General features: G+C 40.0%; 1 protein-coding gene across 1 annotated transcript in view; it reads right to left on the bottom strand.

Moving 5' to 3' along the window:
- Positions 1-388: 388 nt before the first annotated feature.
- Positions 389-18,218, bottom strand: part of IL1RAP (interleukin 1 receptor accessory protein) — a 142,949-nt gene continuing 125,119 nt past the window's right edge. The window contains exons 9-10 of the mRNA XM_074190642.1: positions 14,132-14,275; positions 389-1,354 (exon numbers count right to left, since the gene is read on the bottom strand). Of these exons, the coding sequence (XP_074046743.1) occupies positions 633-1,354; positions 14,132-14,275 (866 nt within the window). The 3' untranslated portion in view covers positions 389-632. The remainder of the gene's footprint in view (positions 1,355-14,131; positions 14,276-18,218) is intronic.

An 18,218-nucleotide genomic window follows, 5' to 3' on the forward strand; every position in this document is an offset into this window, starting at 1 on the left:
AGGAGTGAGGTCATACGTTTCGGACAAGTTAAAGCCCATAAAAATATAACTTTATTAACACAACCATTGGATAGTCTAGGGACATGACTATGCAAAGGAAGAAATATTTCACTTTACCCTAGTGTATGTTGAGCTTTGACATTTTGAGAGAGGGAGGAGCAGGATTGAGGAGGGCTTCCAGGTTGTTCCCCCTTCCTTTGAACCGAATTGAAATAAAATCATTTCTCTGGGCTCTAATGTTTTCCATAGTTACACTTCCAATGCAGACCCACCCTGAATGTTTCACGGCCCAAATGAACCTAATTACTCATGTCGTGGTGTATAGACAAAGGGCTCACCCCCCACCAAAAAAAATCATTTTTTCAGGTTGTGAGTAGTAGGGTAGAATCTAAAGTGATTTACTCAAAACAAGCCTCTTATGACAGCCAAAGATCTATAAGGTCTTCTGAGGATGTTGGGAATGAATCCAGACCCTTCACAGGGCTTTTGTGTGGTAGGAACAAATGAGAAGTTGTAGCAATAAAAGGACACCATTGACTGGCCCACTCTGGGGTTCCAAATGTTCCCTTTTCCCACTGGTTCATCATAGAAATGGGGCAAAGAGAGAGAGCTACACCCAGAGCACTTTGGGATCAGAGGACATAGAAGTCATTGTTGTTGGACAGATCTGTGAAATGATGAAGGGCGAGGGCGGAGATCTGGGGAGCTGGCGGAGCCAGTCTGTTGCCATTTTGAACCCAATGAGTTCCCACCTGCTGGGGGACAGGTTTGCAAAGGTGGGTCTCCCACTGTGGCTGGGTGGGAGCCTCTACTCGGTGCTTGTTCCTGAGTGGCTTCTCCCCTTTGCAGTAGGTAACACAACAGCGGCAAGCTCCTGAGGGTTTGCCTTGGTGCTTGGCAGCTGCCCCCGGAGGGGCTGAAGAGGCCCCTGTAGCTCTCCTTGACCCCAGGAGCTCTGGGGGCACTTTCAAACGACCCCTCCTCCTCTGGATGTGATCAAGGCTGATATCTGACTGGGAAGAGCAGCTCTCATTCCAACCTGAGCTAGCGCTCAGGCTCCGCAAGGGCAAGGCCAGGCGCAAGGCCTTCCAGAATCGGGATCCAGAGCGTTTGGACCTCTCACCCTCCCAGCTCACAAAGGCGACTGAATCCTTCAGCTGGAGGATGCTGGGGTGGGGATGCTCCAGTGGCCGATACTCTACCACCACCAGTTGGGTCGCGATGGAGTTCTGGCAGAGCACCCCCAGCTTAAACTCCAGGAGACTGATGCTCTTCTCTGTGAGGTAATCAGGGCTGAGGACCACTATCATCCTCCGGCTCCTCTGAATGAAGTCAAAAACAGCCTCTACCGTGTCTAGATGAAAAAGGAAGAAGATAGAGAGAAAGAACAGACTAGCAAAAGAATGCACAAGTATCCTGAGGCCAAAACTTGGCTTGCAAAAAGAGGTGGAAAAATGCCTTCTTTAGAAAGGTAGAGGACCAAGCTTATGGGATCTGGCATAAACTGTCAGATAGGGTTGGGGTGTTGTTGCTTAACATTCTTTTTGATTCTATGTTACAAGGAAGAGATCCATGGAGAGGTGTAGGGGTGAAGTGAGATGGAGTTAAAGTAATATAGACCAGTATATACCTGTGCTTGATATCTGTATAAATATAAACATTTCCCAGTGTTTTATATCTGCTACTCTTACAGGGAGAATATATGAAAGTGTTTAAGTGGGTGCTTTTACGTATTCATTTTCATCCATTCCCATACACAGATCAAGCAGGCCCAATATGCTACACCTTCTATGGACAGGTCATATGGACCAACTAAACCCCCATCTATCTGGAAAATTATCTTTTCAGCAATAATTGGGCCTAGGGGTTCAGATTCAAAACTCTACAGACTCAGTCCTAACTCTGACATTTTCTCTGTTGAATTTGAGAAAAGAAAACATCTTCCCAGGAAGAGAGAGAATAGTAGAGACTATTTCAGAGAAGGTTCTATTTAATAGTGGATTAGTGCTGGCTATAGAGTTGAAGCAGTTCTGGCATGGAGCCTTCCTCTGATTCTGGCTAGCTGGGTAGTCACAGGCAAGTCACTTTCTGTCTCTGAGTTTTGGATGCCTCACCCAAAAGGAGGCATCTTCATGTAGCTTCAATGGCTCCTCTGAGAAGGATAAACAGACCTGCATTGGCCACTTCTCCCAGCTGTTACTATCCTCAGGTAAGATGATGCTCCTTGAGGATTTTGTGACTTCTAAAGGACCATAAAGATGAATAAATATGTGTGTGTGTGTGTGTGTGTGTGTGTGTGAGATTACTTTGACACCCTGCTAGCTCACTGCTTAGAAAATACACTGTCCTTTTCCCAGGAAAATCATCCCTTCCAAGGCTGTAAAGATAAACAGAGAACACTTTACAAAGCAGGCTTTTGGGATGTCCCTCTGCTCTCAAAGACACCACTTGGGCTCTTATCAGTGACCTCAGCCCCATACTTTATATGCCTATAAATGAAAGCTGATGAGTTACAGGTAATTGGATCACAAGGAAGCTGACAGGAATTTAATAGAGATAGGTGACTCATCAAATGAATTCTCTCCAATTAATGGAATGATCATGAATCTTTAATGACATCTAAAGAGATGCTTGCTCAGCAAAAGACCTGTTGGCTAATTTTTAACCAAAATGGGGGAAGGGGAGGAATTATAGCTCAGAAAGCAATTATTTTTATATCCACAAGAGCAGCCTAAATTCCTCTTGTCCCCAAAATCTAAATTGTTTTTGTTGACTTTCCCTAACTTCTCTAGTTTAGATGGACTAGCAACTGAGGCTCACAACTTGGTGTAACCTTCAACTCTTCACTCTCTTACCCTGTGCCCATATCCAACCTGTTGCCAAGGTTGGTTGATTTTGTTTGTAGCTTCTCTCAAATGCATCCTCTTCTCTCCTCTGATAGTGTCACCAGCTTGGTGCCAGTCCACAACCCTAGACCATGGTAATAGCCCATTGGTTGATCTGCCAGCCACAAGTCAATCCCCCATTCTAGATCATTAAGTCCATCCTCCATTCAAAGGGGTCTTCCTAAAAGAGTATAGGTCTGACCATATCATCCACCTACTCTATAAACTGTAGCAACTTCTGATCACTTCTAGGAATAAATATAAAATTCTTTGTCGGACATTCAAAGCCTTTTGTAACCCTGCATTCCCCAACCCCACCACAAATCTCAAATCAGATCTTGCTTCCTCTTCCCACCCAATGCCATTGGCCTCCTTGCTGTTTCTCACAAAGGACACTTCATTTCCTAACTAGGGATCATTCTCTATTTCTGCCCTGTGCCTTCCTTATCCCTACTCCTGACTTTAATGGTTTCCTTAAAGTCCCTGATAAAAGTCTCCCCTCTGTAGAGACCCTTTCCTGATTCCCCCTGAATGTGAGAATCTATCCCCTGGTGATTATTTTCAACTTATCTAGATATAGCATTTTGTCCATTGTGATCTCCATGTTGACACCCCCATTAGACAAGGAGCTCCTTGAGATCAGGGACCCATCCATTGCAATTCTTTGGATCCCCAATGGTTGGCCCAGTTTCAGGACATAGTAGGCATTTCTATATGTTCATTGACTAATAGATCACTTGGTTTCCATAATAGAAACTGTTTTCTATGATCCATATTGTATAAAATATGACAGATTTTCTAAACAAGCATACTTGGATGAAGGCATCCAAAGGGGCTGATGCTGATGCACTTCTGTAAAGATGCAGTCTCAATTTAAAATGTTTGGATTTCCTCTTTAACTATCACCTACAATGATCCCCAGACTCTCTCAAGAGACTTCATGGTGAATCTCTGCATTTCAAAGCAAATTTGTTGCTTTGGGTGAACAGCCAAAAGTTAGCTAGAGCCAAAGCTGATGAATGAGTTGGGCAATCAAACAAGGTAAATATTATTTGTGGTTTAAGAAGATTTGTGCATGTATGTGTTGGGGGCAGGAGGATTGAGAAAAAGAGACTTGAAATCTGTCTGCAAGCCCCTAATCTAGTTGGGAAATGCAGATTCTAGTTGAGAGCATTGTTTATCCCCACCCTCCACTGGCCATTTCTAGCATCCCGAGTCTTGCTGGAGGTTACCATGGAGATTACTTAAGTTACATCCTCTGGGTTGCTATATAAACAAGCTGTATAAAAGATACTCTCAATCTCTCTCTAACATTTTAATGTTGAGTGAACAGAATATTGATTGGGTGGAAGGGAGGATTATCTGTCAGGATATTTACCTGGGTAGATGGTACAATTTGACTGGAGAGTTTAAAAATCCTATTTTATTCTGAGGATTTGTTACAGAATGACAGCTCTTTTCTTTAAATCTTATTTAGACATGTGCATCTGGTGGAGAGGAAAATGCTTCTGAATCACTCACATCTTTTGTCTCATCTCCAGGACTACTTTGGGGCTCTAGGTTTGGGACACAGCATCACACATGGAGATCGAGTGGAGATAAACAAAAGAAACCTGAGCAGCAATCAATGAAGGATGGAAATTGTAGCGATGCCCCAAAGGGAAAGTTATAGCTGGGGTGAAGGGATCAGAATCAAAGCCACAAGGAGTACCTCATTTTATGAGTTACAATTCTTGTATAGGAATTCTTGAGCCATGGATTCAAATTCCTAAGTATCTTAGCTATATGTTATCTGGTTGACTTGGGGTAAACCACTTCCTTGATCTAGGCATCAGTTCCCTCAGCCATCAAATATTTGGACTGGAATAATTGACTTCAAAGATCTATTCCAGTAATAGACCAAAGTCTGAATCTCAGTGTCCCATCATCACCTGGGGTAGGAGATATGCTTCCACAGGGTGGGGAGGAGTAATTTGCCAATGTGACCAAGTCGTAATGTGGCCATCAACAACTTGTTTCTGATGGTCACTTGTTAAATACAAAGAGCAGATGGATTCCTTGAGCTACCTGTCCCTTTACTACTCTCTTGGGTAATTTTATGTAGGAGGAAACAGGAGGTTGCCCACATTTGATACAACTCAAGATTGCATTTTTCAAAGTCCTTTAAATGATAAAGAATCTATTAGCTGCTCTGGCATTTGGGCTTTGCCAAGTCTAATCTTATTTTCTCTTATGTTCTTAAGTAAAATCTGTTTTCAAGAGGACAAAAAAGTGACTTATTCTCAGACATGTCCCAGATATAAAAGTCTTCCTTAGATGAAACTTTTCACCTTTTATGTTTTACAAATTTCATGCCATCATGAAGGATTGTTTCATCTTGGTACCTAAAGCCCTAAAGAAAACTTAAAAAAAAGAAATATGCACAAACTAAAATTCAAAATGGAAAATAAATGGTTTATTTTAAAAATAAGTAAATTTATAAAAACAAACAGAAAAAAATACAAAAATACAGAGATTTTAAAAATCTCAAAATATGGAAACATACAGAAAGAAAATATTCAATGAACAAGTAAAACTGAGTCAAAGTGATAACCTACCTTTCAGGTTAGATTTAGTTTTCTGTCAACTTTTACTAAGTTACAAAAGGGAATGTAGTTCATTTGTTTGGTACCTGCCATAATGACTTCTCTTTTCCAAGGCTTTAGGTCTGTTTGGATTCAAAAGGACCTTGTATTTGAAAAGAAAAGCCTTTTTCCTGTTTGAGTCTGCCCTCCTCTCACCCCTATCCCCTCCAAAGGAAACCCAGACCCACTCTCTGCCTGTTCCTTTTTGGGAGAGAAATCAGGTTCCGAACTCCCAATGCCCCTTTACAAGTAGCAGGAGCACTGTAGCAAGACTCAAGAGGTTGTTTTTGGACATTTTTGATTCTACATCAGAACGAATAGAGATAGAACACCACCCAGAATATTGTAGCAGGTCGCTTCTTGGGCAACCGAGTCCTGCTACTTTAAAGAATTTTAGTGTGTTCATTTGAATCAACAGCTCAAGAGAATGGCTGACAATAGACTTCTGTCTTGATAACGGATGGGCAGTTGGGTCTAGGACAAAAGGGATGTTTGTCCTCCTTTCACTAGGGTCAAATCCAAATTCAGTACTCAGTCCACATTTAGCATCAATAGGCTGATGCAACCCTTCCTACAGGAGCCCTGGATAACACAAGTCATCAAAACAACAATGATGTCAACAATGATGTCACCTCCAAAGTTCAAAACTGATGACCTATGTTCAGGGGGTTGGTGGGAATGAATGATCACCAAAACATCAATGAGAACAAAAGAAAACACAAAATATGTTACAGGTTTAGCCAAAATTACCCAGGAGATTCCTTCACCTTATTCTTTTCTATGGTGTCACAGAAACAAGTAGAGCAAATTTGGCAGCAGAGGACTTGTTTCAGAATCTCAGATCTGTTCTTTCCTACCCATGTGCCCTTGGCCAAACGTCTAACGCAAATCCATCCTTTTACCAGAGACTATCCTACTTGTAATACTCAATATTTACCACGTGGGGGGCAGAGTGCTCATCCACTCATGTAAATACACATATATATATTTCTATTTGCATATACACATATATGTATTACATTTAGTTATTTTATATCCATCTATGCGTGAACACATATTTTAAATTATTATTCCCATGCTCTGGTGAACATATGGAGATATATGTGTGTGCGCACACACACAGACACCCAAAAAATGGCAACTTACTTTTTGATTTGTTGTTGACTTTTACACATTTTATTTTCCATTAAATCCCTTTTCTCTCACTGGTGGCTTTCCAAAAGCAACAGGAGTTAAAATCCACTGACTGAAGGAAGGGAGGACTTTTTCCTTGAAGTGAACAAAACCGAGACAACTAAGGGGTCATACTGCGGGAGTTAGACAACTCCTTGAAAAGATGCCCTTTTTAAAAGGTTTTTGCATGGCAATGGGGTTCAGTGGCTTGCCCAAGGTTACACAGCCAGGTAATTATTAAGTGTCTGAGACCGCATTTGAACTCAGGTCCTTCAGACTCCAGGCCTGGTGCTCTATCCACTGTGCCACCTAGCTACCCCAAAAGATGCCCTTTTGATTTGGTCCCAATATCTCAGATCATGGGAAGGTGGTTTGTTTTTGTGTTTCCATAGGCAGGATCAGCTGTCTAGAGTCCTCTCCTCCTGGATTCCCAGAATCCATGGTATATTTTTGGTAAGATCTAAGGGATCTTACAGTTAGGATCACTGGTATATATCCAGAAGTCACTGGCCTTCAATGTAATATTAGCAAAAATAACAACAATAAAAATACAATTATTAGTGCATTTCTAGAAAGTCAGTTAAGGGGAAAAGCACCAGATCTAGAATTGGAGTGGAGTTCTAGTCCCAATTGCACCCCATTTAAACTGAACCTCTGTCTCTCCCAGTTGTACTATGGGTATCATTAAGCAATGCCAACTAACCATTGCTCTAAGTTTAAGGAGAAAATGTAAGGAATGCTTTTTGTAAAATAGAAAGCACCCTTAGACCTATGAGTCATGAGAGCGATCATGCTGAAAGAATGGTCATCACCTTTGGCTGTGACATCACTAAAGTAGAGTCATGTTCCCAGCCACACTGGTTTCACAGGTCAGACTTTTGAAAGGTCCTGGGTGAGTAAGGTTTGTGGGGGGATGTTGTATCCTAAGGCAGGAGCTCAAAGCCAGGCTTCCTAATGCTCATAAAGAGCTCATGGGCTTTGACCTCCTTTTCAAGGATGAGTAGTGAAAGATCAGGAAAGAAATAAGCCAGACACTCATTTCCATGTCTCCATTTTTTGGACTGTATGTTTCAGAGAGGGGTCTTTGCAAATCTGGGAAGAGCTTGTCTTGGGGGGAAGGGGACAGAGATAGAATATGAAGAAATGTTTGATTTTTAAATTGGACTGGAAAGTCCAGATGGAAGACTCCCAGTAGCCAACACCTTTCCTGGACACTGACTGCGGGTGATAGAGAAGAGTCATCCTCAGCCATGACCCTATCATCTCCAGAGGACAAAGTATCTGGCTCATATCAACTCGACCTCAATAAGGCCAATTTCTATCTCTTATATTGGCTGGAGGGAAGAAGATGGGGAAAATATTCCCTGAAGTTCTCTCACATAAAAGGGGGCCTTTATCTGACCCCAACAAAGCAAAAAGACTAGAGTAAATCTCTCACCAGCCACATTTCCCCAACAATTTTGACCTCAGACATTTTTTAAGGAAGAATAGGAGAGGCCATGCTCCTGGCTGTTGGACCAACTCGGCCTCTTCTTCACAGGCATGGCCACCTGCAGCTGCTTCCAGAATCTGCCATGGGGATACTTGGACTTCTCTCCTTTCCATTTAATGACTGTGAGTGCCGTCTTGGCTCGCTTCAGCTCCTTCACCTTGGTCTCCTTGACCGCTTTGTACTGTACTAAAATGACGTGGACGCTCCCCTTAGAGGCCATGCTTTCTAGGCCAGCTTTGAGCTCTAGGAGGCTCTGGGTCCCCTGGAGGATGTAGTTGGGGCTCAGGACGACCAGCAGGCGTCTGCTTTTCTGAATGAAGCTCAGAGTCTCATCGGTGACAACTGAGAGAGAAAAGACCACGCAGTTAGTGTGGATGGAAGCTAGGACCCACTCACTCTGAGGCACCATGGACAAGAGAAGAGTATCCAAAGTGAGGGACGGGGACTAGCCAGCAAGGCTACGATGAGGTTCTTACACTGGGTCCCCTCTTGGATAAGAAGAGTGAAAGAGGACCCACCCTGGTCAAATGAGTATAGAACAATTCCCAAAGAAAAGAGATGCTAGGCTGAACTGCAATGGGAATGCTCCTCTGGAAATTGGGGCTTCAGAACCCAGTTCTGAAGAAAAGGATATATATCCACACATGTATAGGTGTATGTTCTTTTTTTGATGGAAAAGAATTGGAAATCAAGGGGATGCCCACCTATTAGGAAATGGCCAAACAGATTATGATCCTTGAATGTGTTAGAATACTATTATGCTGCAAGAAATGATGAGCATGATGGCTTCAAAGAAAGATTAACATGAATATGACAGAAACAGAAATATTGGAAGGATAACCAGCTAAAAAAATCCACTTAGTAACTTTAATCAACACAATGGCCCACCACAACTTCAAAGTCCTCATGATGAAATTTGCTCTCTACTTTCAGATAGGGAATTGAAGAATTCAGAATACAGAAGGCAACAGTTTCCACCCGTTTTATCAAAGACAAAGATAATGTGGAAATGTTTTACATAGATTTATATGTATACTGAAAATCACATTTTTGCCTTCTCAATGAGTAGAAGGGGGAGAGATGGAGGAAGACAATCTGAAATTGAAATTTAAAATAAAATGTTAAATAATAACTAATGAAGCCTATCCTGGGCACCAGGGAGAGGCAGGCAGGCTGGAAAATGAAATCAGTTAGAAATATTTCCTAGCCCAAGTTCTAACAAGGACACAAATAAAATCTAGGACTTGGATCATGGGAGATTCTGTGACCTGGAGCTAGCAGGTCTTGCTTCATGGACATCCAGAGACATTTCCAAGAAAATCCCTCTTCAAAGGAGAGAAAAGTCAAATCCAGTAGAACAGATCACTGGATCTGAAGTGAAAGGATCTAGGTTCAATATTGGCTTTCCCACTTACTACCTAACTCATTCTGGGCAAGTCACTCAGCTGCTCTCTGCCTCAGTATCCTGGATAAAATGATCTCTGAAGGCTCCTCCTTCTCCAAGTCTATGATTCTATGATTCTACAAGCATACCTTTGGAATGGTCCTTGGTGACCTATATATTTCACTTTGAAAGACTTTGAACTGGTAAATGTCTTTGCATACCATACTTGAAATATGTTGCACCATCCCTAGTGATCTTGCACCTCAGGACTTCCCCTGAGCTTCAGCTCAATTCACCTCCTAGAAACTTTGCTGTTTACATTCTCCCATCTCCATCAGAATATTAGCTACTCAAGGGCAGGACAGAGATGGCTCTTTGCCATTGTTGGCTTCTCTTACTTACTGAACCAGTGTCTGACCCAAAGTAAGTACTGTAAGAGGAAGGGATTGGAATGAATGAGTAAAGGAAAAAAAATATTAAATTTGCTTAGAAGATCAGGGTCTTCTTGAGTCTCTCAACCTTCTACCTCTTCTGTCTTCATTAGCCTCCAAGAGGCTCAAATAAAGCATGGTATATAAGGGATTTGATTTTAAACCGCTAAACCAAGGACAGCTCTTATTGATGTTAATTGTGGTAGCAGTGGGCATGATGGCATGACCCTATCATTTTTCCTGTAGTATCTAAAGCCCAGAGCTAGGTCCTTCCTGCCTTTTTGATCTTGGCAGGAAGGCATCATCTTTGGACAGAATCTTCTGAAGACAAGGGAAGAACACATGGCTAACAGCTGAGTGACTTTTGTGGAGAGGAAAAAACCTTTGCTCTTTGCTTTGAGGGCTGGGTGAAAAGTTAGCTCCCTTATTTTCCCTCCCTAAGCTCATTTCATTAATGCAAGGCCAAGTGTTTCTGCAGTGACTGTCTGATATGTCTGTGCCACTGACATGCAAATATTTACTTCTGGTCAGGAAAAAAAAAAGATGAGAGAGGAAAAGTGGCAAGGGGAGGAAATGCTGAGCAACTTCATTCCTCTGGCCAATCTTCTGATCATTTCCTGTCGCCAAACCATTAGGGATAATCCATCTCCTGGGGCTGGCTTATCAATCACTGTAATTCTCTTAGCAGACCAGGGGAGCAGCACTCCAGGATGCCCTCTCTGGCTGAGGAAGCCAATGATGAACTTGCCATGCTCTGGTGAGTGCCAGCAGAATCCTCATAATCACTAGAAGCAAAGAGGTAGCAGTGAGAATCCTGAAATGATACTCTTGTACAAGGGCTAGAGCCAAATGGACCATCCACTCCCCATAGCATGGCCAACAGCTACTAAGAGATGATAGGAAACTGGAAAGGGTCCCAGAGGAAAATAAGAGAAGTACCAGGTCAGAAATGAAAAGGTTCCCTGGAAAGGATCATCCAGGTCAAGATGTGGTAGAATGATACTGCAGGTCTCTCTTTTTGGAGTGACAGTCATGGCCTTTTGATTGTGACTTCACACAGTAGAGATGAGCCATAGGACCAAGGGAGCTATGTACACTGAATAACATAAAACTGAATTCTCCACAGTCCCACATCATTCCAATCACCCCCATTTCCTATAGTCAGTGACAGTCTGAGAGACTTGTCTGATCTAGAGTCAGAAAAACCATGTTCAAATCCCACTCAAGCCACTTAGAAGATGAGAGATCTGGGACAAGTTATTTCAGTTCTGGGAGTCTCAATGGCCCATCTGAAAAAGGAAAGTTAGACATAACAGCCTCTAAGATTCTTTCTTCCTCTCAGCCTTTAATCCTATAATTTGAGATTTCATTTCATGGTCTAACCTACAAAGTCTTGAGGGCATGGTGGGGGTCTCATACATCTCTTTACCCTTTACCCACCCACCCATGTGTCTGATCTATAGGAGATGATCAAGAGTGATTTTTGGTAAATGGATAAGTTAGTGGAGATAAAGCAGTAGGCATGGCCCTCATCCTTCACTATTTCCTTTGAGAGAAGGTCCCTAAAGAAGTCCATTTGGTTTTATGAATGAAATTAAGATCAAGCCAAAGATAAACTTATAGTGGGTTATAATATTCAAGAAATTCAATGTTGAAGCCAGCAGGGGCATCCTTCCCCCCAGTTCAAGATGAAGATAATGTCAAGTCAGCTTGCTCCCAACTCATCCTTGTAGAGGGGGTAAGGGAGGGGCGGCAGTCCATAGGAAGTCAGTCATTCATTAACACCTACTGTGTGTGGGAAAGAATGAAGGCAGAGCAGAGATACTAGCTACTGAAGAGATCAGATCACTGGCTTCAATAACTTTAGGAGTCATTATTCAAGAGGGATAAGCTAACAAAAATAGATTTTTAACTGCATATTAAAACAGGCCAGCAAGGGCCTTCATTTGGCAGCTGTATTCACCATAGTTTCACTTTACTCCATGGACTTCTCAGTAGCAAAACTGCATTTCCTTACCAACACTCTGAATTGCTTATTTATTAACATGGCTTATCCTTCCTCCTATCAGTCTGGATAAATATCTAGTCTATTTTCTAAGAATGTGCAAGTCTTGGGAAGGAGAAAGGAACCACATAGGAAAAGGAAAAAATAATTATAATTAAAAATTTACATTTTAAATAAAATATAAATTTTAATTTAAATTTAAATTTTTAAAAAATATTTAAAATTAAATTGATATCATAAAAAAATTATATTTTATTGATTCTTTCATTAATTCATTCTTTGATTTACCTATTTATTTAAAATCTACAGACTGCAGTTTAAGAATAACTGGATGAAATAATTTCTCAAGTTTCTTTTACTCTCTGTCTCTGAGACTATCGTTAACTCTATCAGCAAAGTTAGATGCAGAATCTAAGAAAGTTGAAAGGGCATAGTCCCATTCTCTACTCTCATAGAATTAAAGAAGGAAATGAGTACAAATCTAAACAAAGAGGCATCAGAAATTGTTCTAAAAAGGACATTTTTAAGACAGTGTTCTTAACTTAGAATTTATAGTCCTCTCTGGGATCTATAGAGCGATTTCTAGGAGAGCGTGAGTTTGGATAAGGGCATCTTTATTTTCTTTACTATCTACCTGAAATTGAGCTTTTCCCTCAACTATTTAAAAACAGAATTCAAAGAAGGTATGCAAAGGTATCCAAGGGTGTCTATGATCCAAATAATAGAATACCTCCTGTTCTAAGAGCTCTCTTGAAATTTTCCTAAGCTTTTCTAAGGAAGAGATTTGGCTTAAGTATTCTAGGATAGGGAATAATTCTCCTTGAGGGCAAAGATTGCACTGTTCTGTCTCAGTTTCTCCCACATCTAACCCTTTGCTTGTTGAAACAAATTGATCGACCCAGGCTGGGCACCATGGGAGTCATCTTTCCATTTACAGAGTCCTCTAGGCTTCCCTAGTCTCCTTCAAGTCCCAGCTTCAGTCTTACCTTCTATAGGAAGCCTTTCCCAACCCTTCTTACTTTCAGTGCCTTCTTGCCATTGAGTATTTCTTCTTCATCCTCTATGTAGTTTGTTTGTACTTTTTTATTTGTTTCTTGTCTCCCCATTCGATTGTGAGCTCTTCAAGGGCAGAGACTGTCTTTTGCCTCATTTTGTATTCTGTGTTTGGCAAAGTCTTGTGCCCAGTGGGGGATTAATAAATGTTTATGGACTGTCTGACTCAAACATTTGTAGAGACTGGGCCATGACAGCCTCAGGACTGCCTACAATTGACATCTCTGCCTGCAGATGGCTTGGATAAGCTAATTTCCATGAACAACTCTTTAAGCCATATTTGAACTGGGAAATGGTAGGTGCCCTGTTTTAAACTCAGACAACATTTTCTATAGTAATACCATCTACAATGTCCAGAAATAAGAAGTCATGTCTTTTTAGGTTCCTAAAGGCAGGGATTGTTCTATTTGCCCCTTTGTAGCTATAGTTCTGAGTGTGTTGTGGGTGTTTAATAAATGTTTATTGATTCAAAGTGAATGCCATATATGATGTTTCCCTTAGGAAATGGAAGTTCCTTGAGGGAAGAGGTTGCTTCATTTTAGTCTTTGGATCCTCAGAGCTTACTGAGCTTATATATTTTGTTTTGTTTTGTTTTGTTTAAATATATTGTTTAATTGTACTGAATTGAGAACTTTTTAAGAAAAACAACCATTGTTCTTTGACCTTGGTTTGTACCTCTATTTCATATCATAGTGCCTTGGCTAGAGTTTGTGTTAGTACATGCATGGTGACTGTCAAAGAGTAATGATAATAATTAAAAATCATCATCATCATCATTGCTAATATTACTAAGGAATGTGTTTTACTATCTTATCTCATTTAAATAGGCATTTGATAAATTCTGGCCATATTAAATTAGATGGTCTTTGTTGTTTCCCTCATATTTATTGAAGGTAGGGCTGGCCTGTTTTTTGTCTGGATCCTTTGCATTCAAGAGAGTGAAGGGGACATAAGAGATAGACTCTTGGTGAGTGTTTGTTGTGTGGAAGGCACTGTGTGGAAGCAGGGGACAATGCCAATGCCAGTTCTGAAACTGGGGAGGATAAACCTGACTTTTCTAGCCATTGATCATGGGAATACCTACTTCCCCCAGGCAGGCTATCTCTGTCAAAGATACACAGCTTGTATCCAAATTCATTTTCCAGGACTCCCCGGAGAGTCAGAAAGACGAATTCCTCTTCTTCAGCATTCCGTGCATAGGAAACATAAATATCGTACTCCTTCCCATCTAACCAAAGAAACAGAGATGCAGTCACCAGTTAGGAAAGCTCCTCTCTTGGGAGGCCCTTTTGTACCCTTCAATCTAGCTTCTGTTATTTTGGGGGGGGGGTTTGTTTTGTTTTTGTAAAATGACTTGTCCAAGGTCACACAACTAGGTAATCCTTAAGTATCTGAGGTCAGATGTAAACTCAGGCCTTCCTGACTCCAGGGCCAAGGCTCTGTTCTCCATGCCACCTAGCTTCTAAATGTGAGACATTTTCTTTTCTGTTGTCTAGCTCTGTGTCCCTGGATAAATTACCCAACTTTGACTAACATTGATGGACCTCAGCCATCTCACTAGTCAACTGAAGGGGTAGGACTCAATGGCCTCTGAGGTCTCTTCAAACTTTGAAATGAATCATCTATGATCCTATGAGCTGGGAGCGATTTGGCTTATAGTGGTGTAACTAGCAATTAGCAATAATTCTCCAGCAGAACTAGCTATTTTGAGAAATAGATCTAATAAAATTTAATTTTATGTGTTACATACTACATTTCAAGGGAGTCCAGATTTTGTAGCAAATTATATGGTTTTGTTGGGGAAAACAAATATGCATGAGAGGGACAAGACTAAAGAGATTCACCCCTTGTCGAATTCATTTTTTAAGGTCTGGTTGGACTAACCAGTATTTAAGCTTCCTTCCATCTATGAAATGCAGCAACTATAACCAAGAGTGTGAACTATCTGAGAACAAGGGCTATGCTTTTGTGACTGGAACTTAGCACAAATGAAACAATGCTTATTGATTATTCAATATTACATTCCCAAGATGAAATATAAATATGTATAAATTTGTACATTCATTGACCCAACATATTGGAAAATAATTATCAGTGGAATCCACCACATTTGACATCAATATCTCCTTCATTTAAGCTGTACAAAGAACTAAGGTGCAGAGAGTTTCCCCAGGTCTATCACTTCACACCAAAATAATGTGTATTAGACATCACAAAAAAGAGGCCATTTTCATGTGTAAAAATGTTAAGATTTCACTATAATCTAGCAATTCTTTAGTATTAGATGATGGATAAACTGGACTCACTCTCCCTCTACTTCTTTCTCCCCTAAGCTATAAAACTATCATTGTGCCTGGTGTCATGGTATGAAGCCCATTAAAACTTGGGGATTTCAGAATTAATTGGCAAGAGGTCTATAGAAAGGCTAATTTCCCTAGTTATTTCCTAATATAAAAATAAATTCCCCATTCTGCAAAATTTGATTCCTCTCTGTCTAATATCATTATTGTCAATTCATTAAGAAGCTGTTGCAATATTTTTCTTCTCTCTAGAGTTAAGGGAAAATAATCATATTGGAATTTTTACCAAGAGCCAGACTAATACATATGAAGGGGGGGTTGAGTGGAACTCTATTAGCAAGAGCACATTTACTGCACTCACATTTAATTAGAAAAAGTGAACAAACTGCAAATATACAAATATATTTAGTAGGATCTTTATATATATATATATACATATATATCTTTAATAGGATAAATAAATATACACATATATCTTTAATAGGATAAATATATACTATATATAAATATATATACTATATATAAATATGTATATAAATACATATATACTATATATAAATATAAATATATATACTATATATACTATACATAAATATATATCTTTAATAGGATATATATATATATATTAAAGATTTTTTCCAAAAATGCTAATCTCAGAGATCATTCTTCAATCAGAACATAATGAATTTGGTGCTTTGTTTTTGGTGTGATTCAATACAATGGGGATTCATAAGAATAATGATAATCTCAAGGTATTATAATATATTCTATCATCAAAAGAGAAAAATATGAAGGACTAGATGGAAGAGATAGTCTCCAAGGCCACATGTAGCTTTAAATACAAAATTCTAAGATTTTATGAACAAGCCTTGAAAAAAACATTTGATCAAAAGATAGCAGGAAAAGTCATTTATGGAAAGGTTGATTACTTACCCACAATGGTTTCATCTGTCCCAAAATGAGCCCGGTAGAACAAGACCATCTCAAGCCAGTAGACATGATAGACCACAATCAGAATGATGATAAGCACAATTGTCACTGCAAACCCACAGGCCAGTTCCACTGTATATCTTGGAGGTACCACTTAAGAACAAAGATAGAATAAACAAAAATTGTTAGGGGAAATTAGTAGAAAGTCAACTATAGAAAATTTTTCTTGGAGGCGCTTAAAGATGACACTGGAAAAGGACAACATCAGATAAAAGTTGGTAAAAATCTGACAATCTATCTATCTATCTATCTAACATGTGCTTCACTATCAAGCCACTGAATTTGAAAATAGACGCAGCCCATGTTGGCACACAGTAGGTACTTTATTAATGTTTATTGAATTGAATTGCTCTGGTCTAGCTTCCCCCCCTCATCTTTATTGTTTTCAGCATCATTTCTACTTCCTCAAGAATCACAGTTGGCATTTTGAAGTCTTTTTCTGTGAACCCAGAAGACTAGGATGAGCTTCAGTCATGATACTTGGTCTTTTGATTAAACTCGGCAGTTCTCAAAGACCGTCCAAGTCATTATCTCAGAAGTCACTCAGTAACCCTGTGGAAGAAAACAGATAGGAAATAATAGTTTCATTTTACAGATGAGAAAACTGAGGTGAAAATGTATTGACTGGTTTGCCCAAGGATGATCAGTCAGTAATGTACATGCTAAGGACTAGAAACCTGAATCCCAGTTATGATGGAAAGGCATTCCAGGCATCCAAACATTTGCTAAGCTTTTTGAAACAAGAACTTTGGAAAGCATGTGGAAAGTAATTTGCTTTTCAACTGGCAAAGGCAATACAGAGTTGAGATCTAAACTCGATTGCAAAATCTTATGGAGCAGATGGTAGAGAAGAGCGAAAAGTCAGTTGATTAGCTGGATGGTGTGGTCTACTCTTGTCCTATCTGCTGGTGGGGGAGACTGAGGCCAGTGGATCTTGGAAGTTCTGAGTTGTATTGGGCTAAACTGATCACTTGTTCATATTAGTTCTGGTTTACAGTATTGTAAGCCCCCAGGAGTGTGAAGGTGCAAGGATATGACAAAGGAGTGAACCAATCCAGGTCAGAAATGGAGCATGTTAATATTTCCATTATGGAATTAGGTCCCTCAATGACTACTGCAATTTCAGTTTGGGTAAAACTGCGAAACTCAGTCTCCAAAATAAAAATAAAAATTGTTTCTTCAAAAGACAGCAAAATTTGGAGGGGAAAATAGTGTAAAGTATTTCTGATGAGAAAGCCAACCATAGATATTTTTCTTGTAGGCACTTAAGTATAACACTGAAAAAAAAGGACAAAATCAGACCAAAGTTGGTGATAATCAGACAAGCATTATAGAACACCCGCCTCACTATCAATGCCAACCAAGTCCCTGAATTTGAACATGGACATGAAAATGATAGTTGTGATTCTTGAGGAAGTAAAAATGATGCTGAAGATTAGAAAGATGAAGTGAAAGTTAGACCAGGCCAATTCAATTCAATAAATACCAATTAAGTACCTACTAATGTTGTGTGCCAGACCCTGGGATAAGTGCTAGGCACAGGAATAAGAAGAAAATTTCAGTTTTCAAAAAGGTTACAATCAAGGTGAAGACAACACACAAAAGAAGGCATGAAAGGGAAATGGACCAGGAAACCAGGGGATACATGGTGAAGGGACATTTTGTTTCAAAGTTAAAACCAAGCACAGGGTACTGATCAGGGAGTCCAGTTTCTTTATTCATCAAAGGAAGGCTATGGGAGGACTTTGGTACTCTTATTTCTAACATTCCATTCAGAGGGGAGAGGAGGCTGAGGAGGATGATATAAAGACTTGAGTTTACATTCTGGTGATGAGCTTATGGGAATGGGCATCTTATTTGGTGTAGTTGGAAGGTAGGGCT

This window comes from Macrotis lagotis, chromosome 6 (genome assembly GCF_037893015.1).
Source record: "Macrotis lagotis isolate mMagLag1 chromosome 6, bilby.v1.9.chrom.fasta, whole genome shotgun sequence".
NCBI classification, from domain to species: Eukaryota; Metazoa; Chordata; class Mammalia; order Peramelemorphia; family Peramelidae; genus Macrotis; species Macrotis lagotis.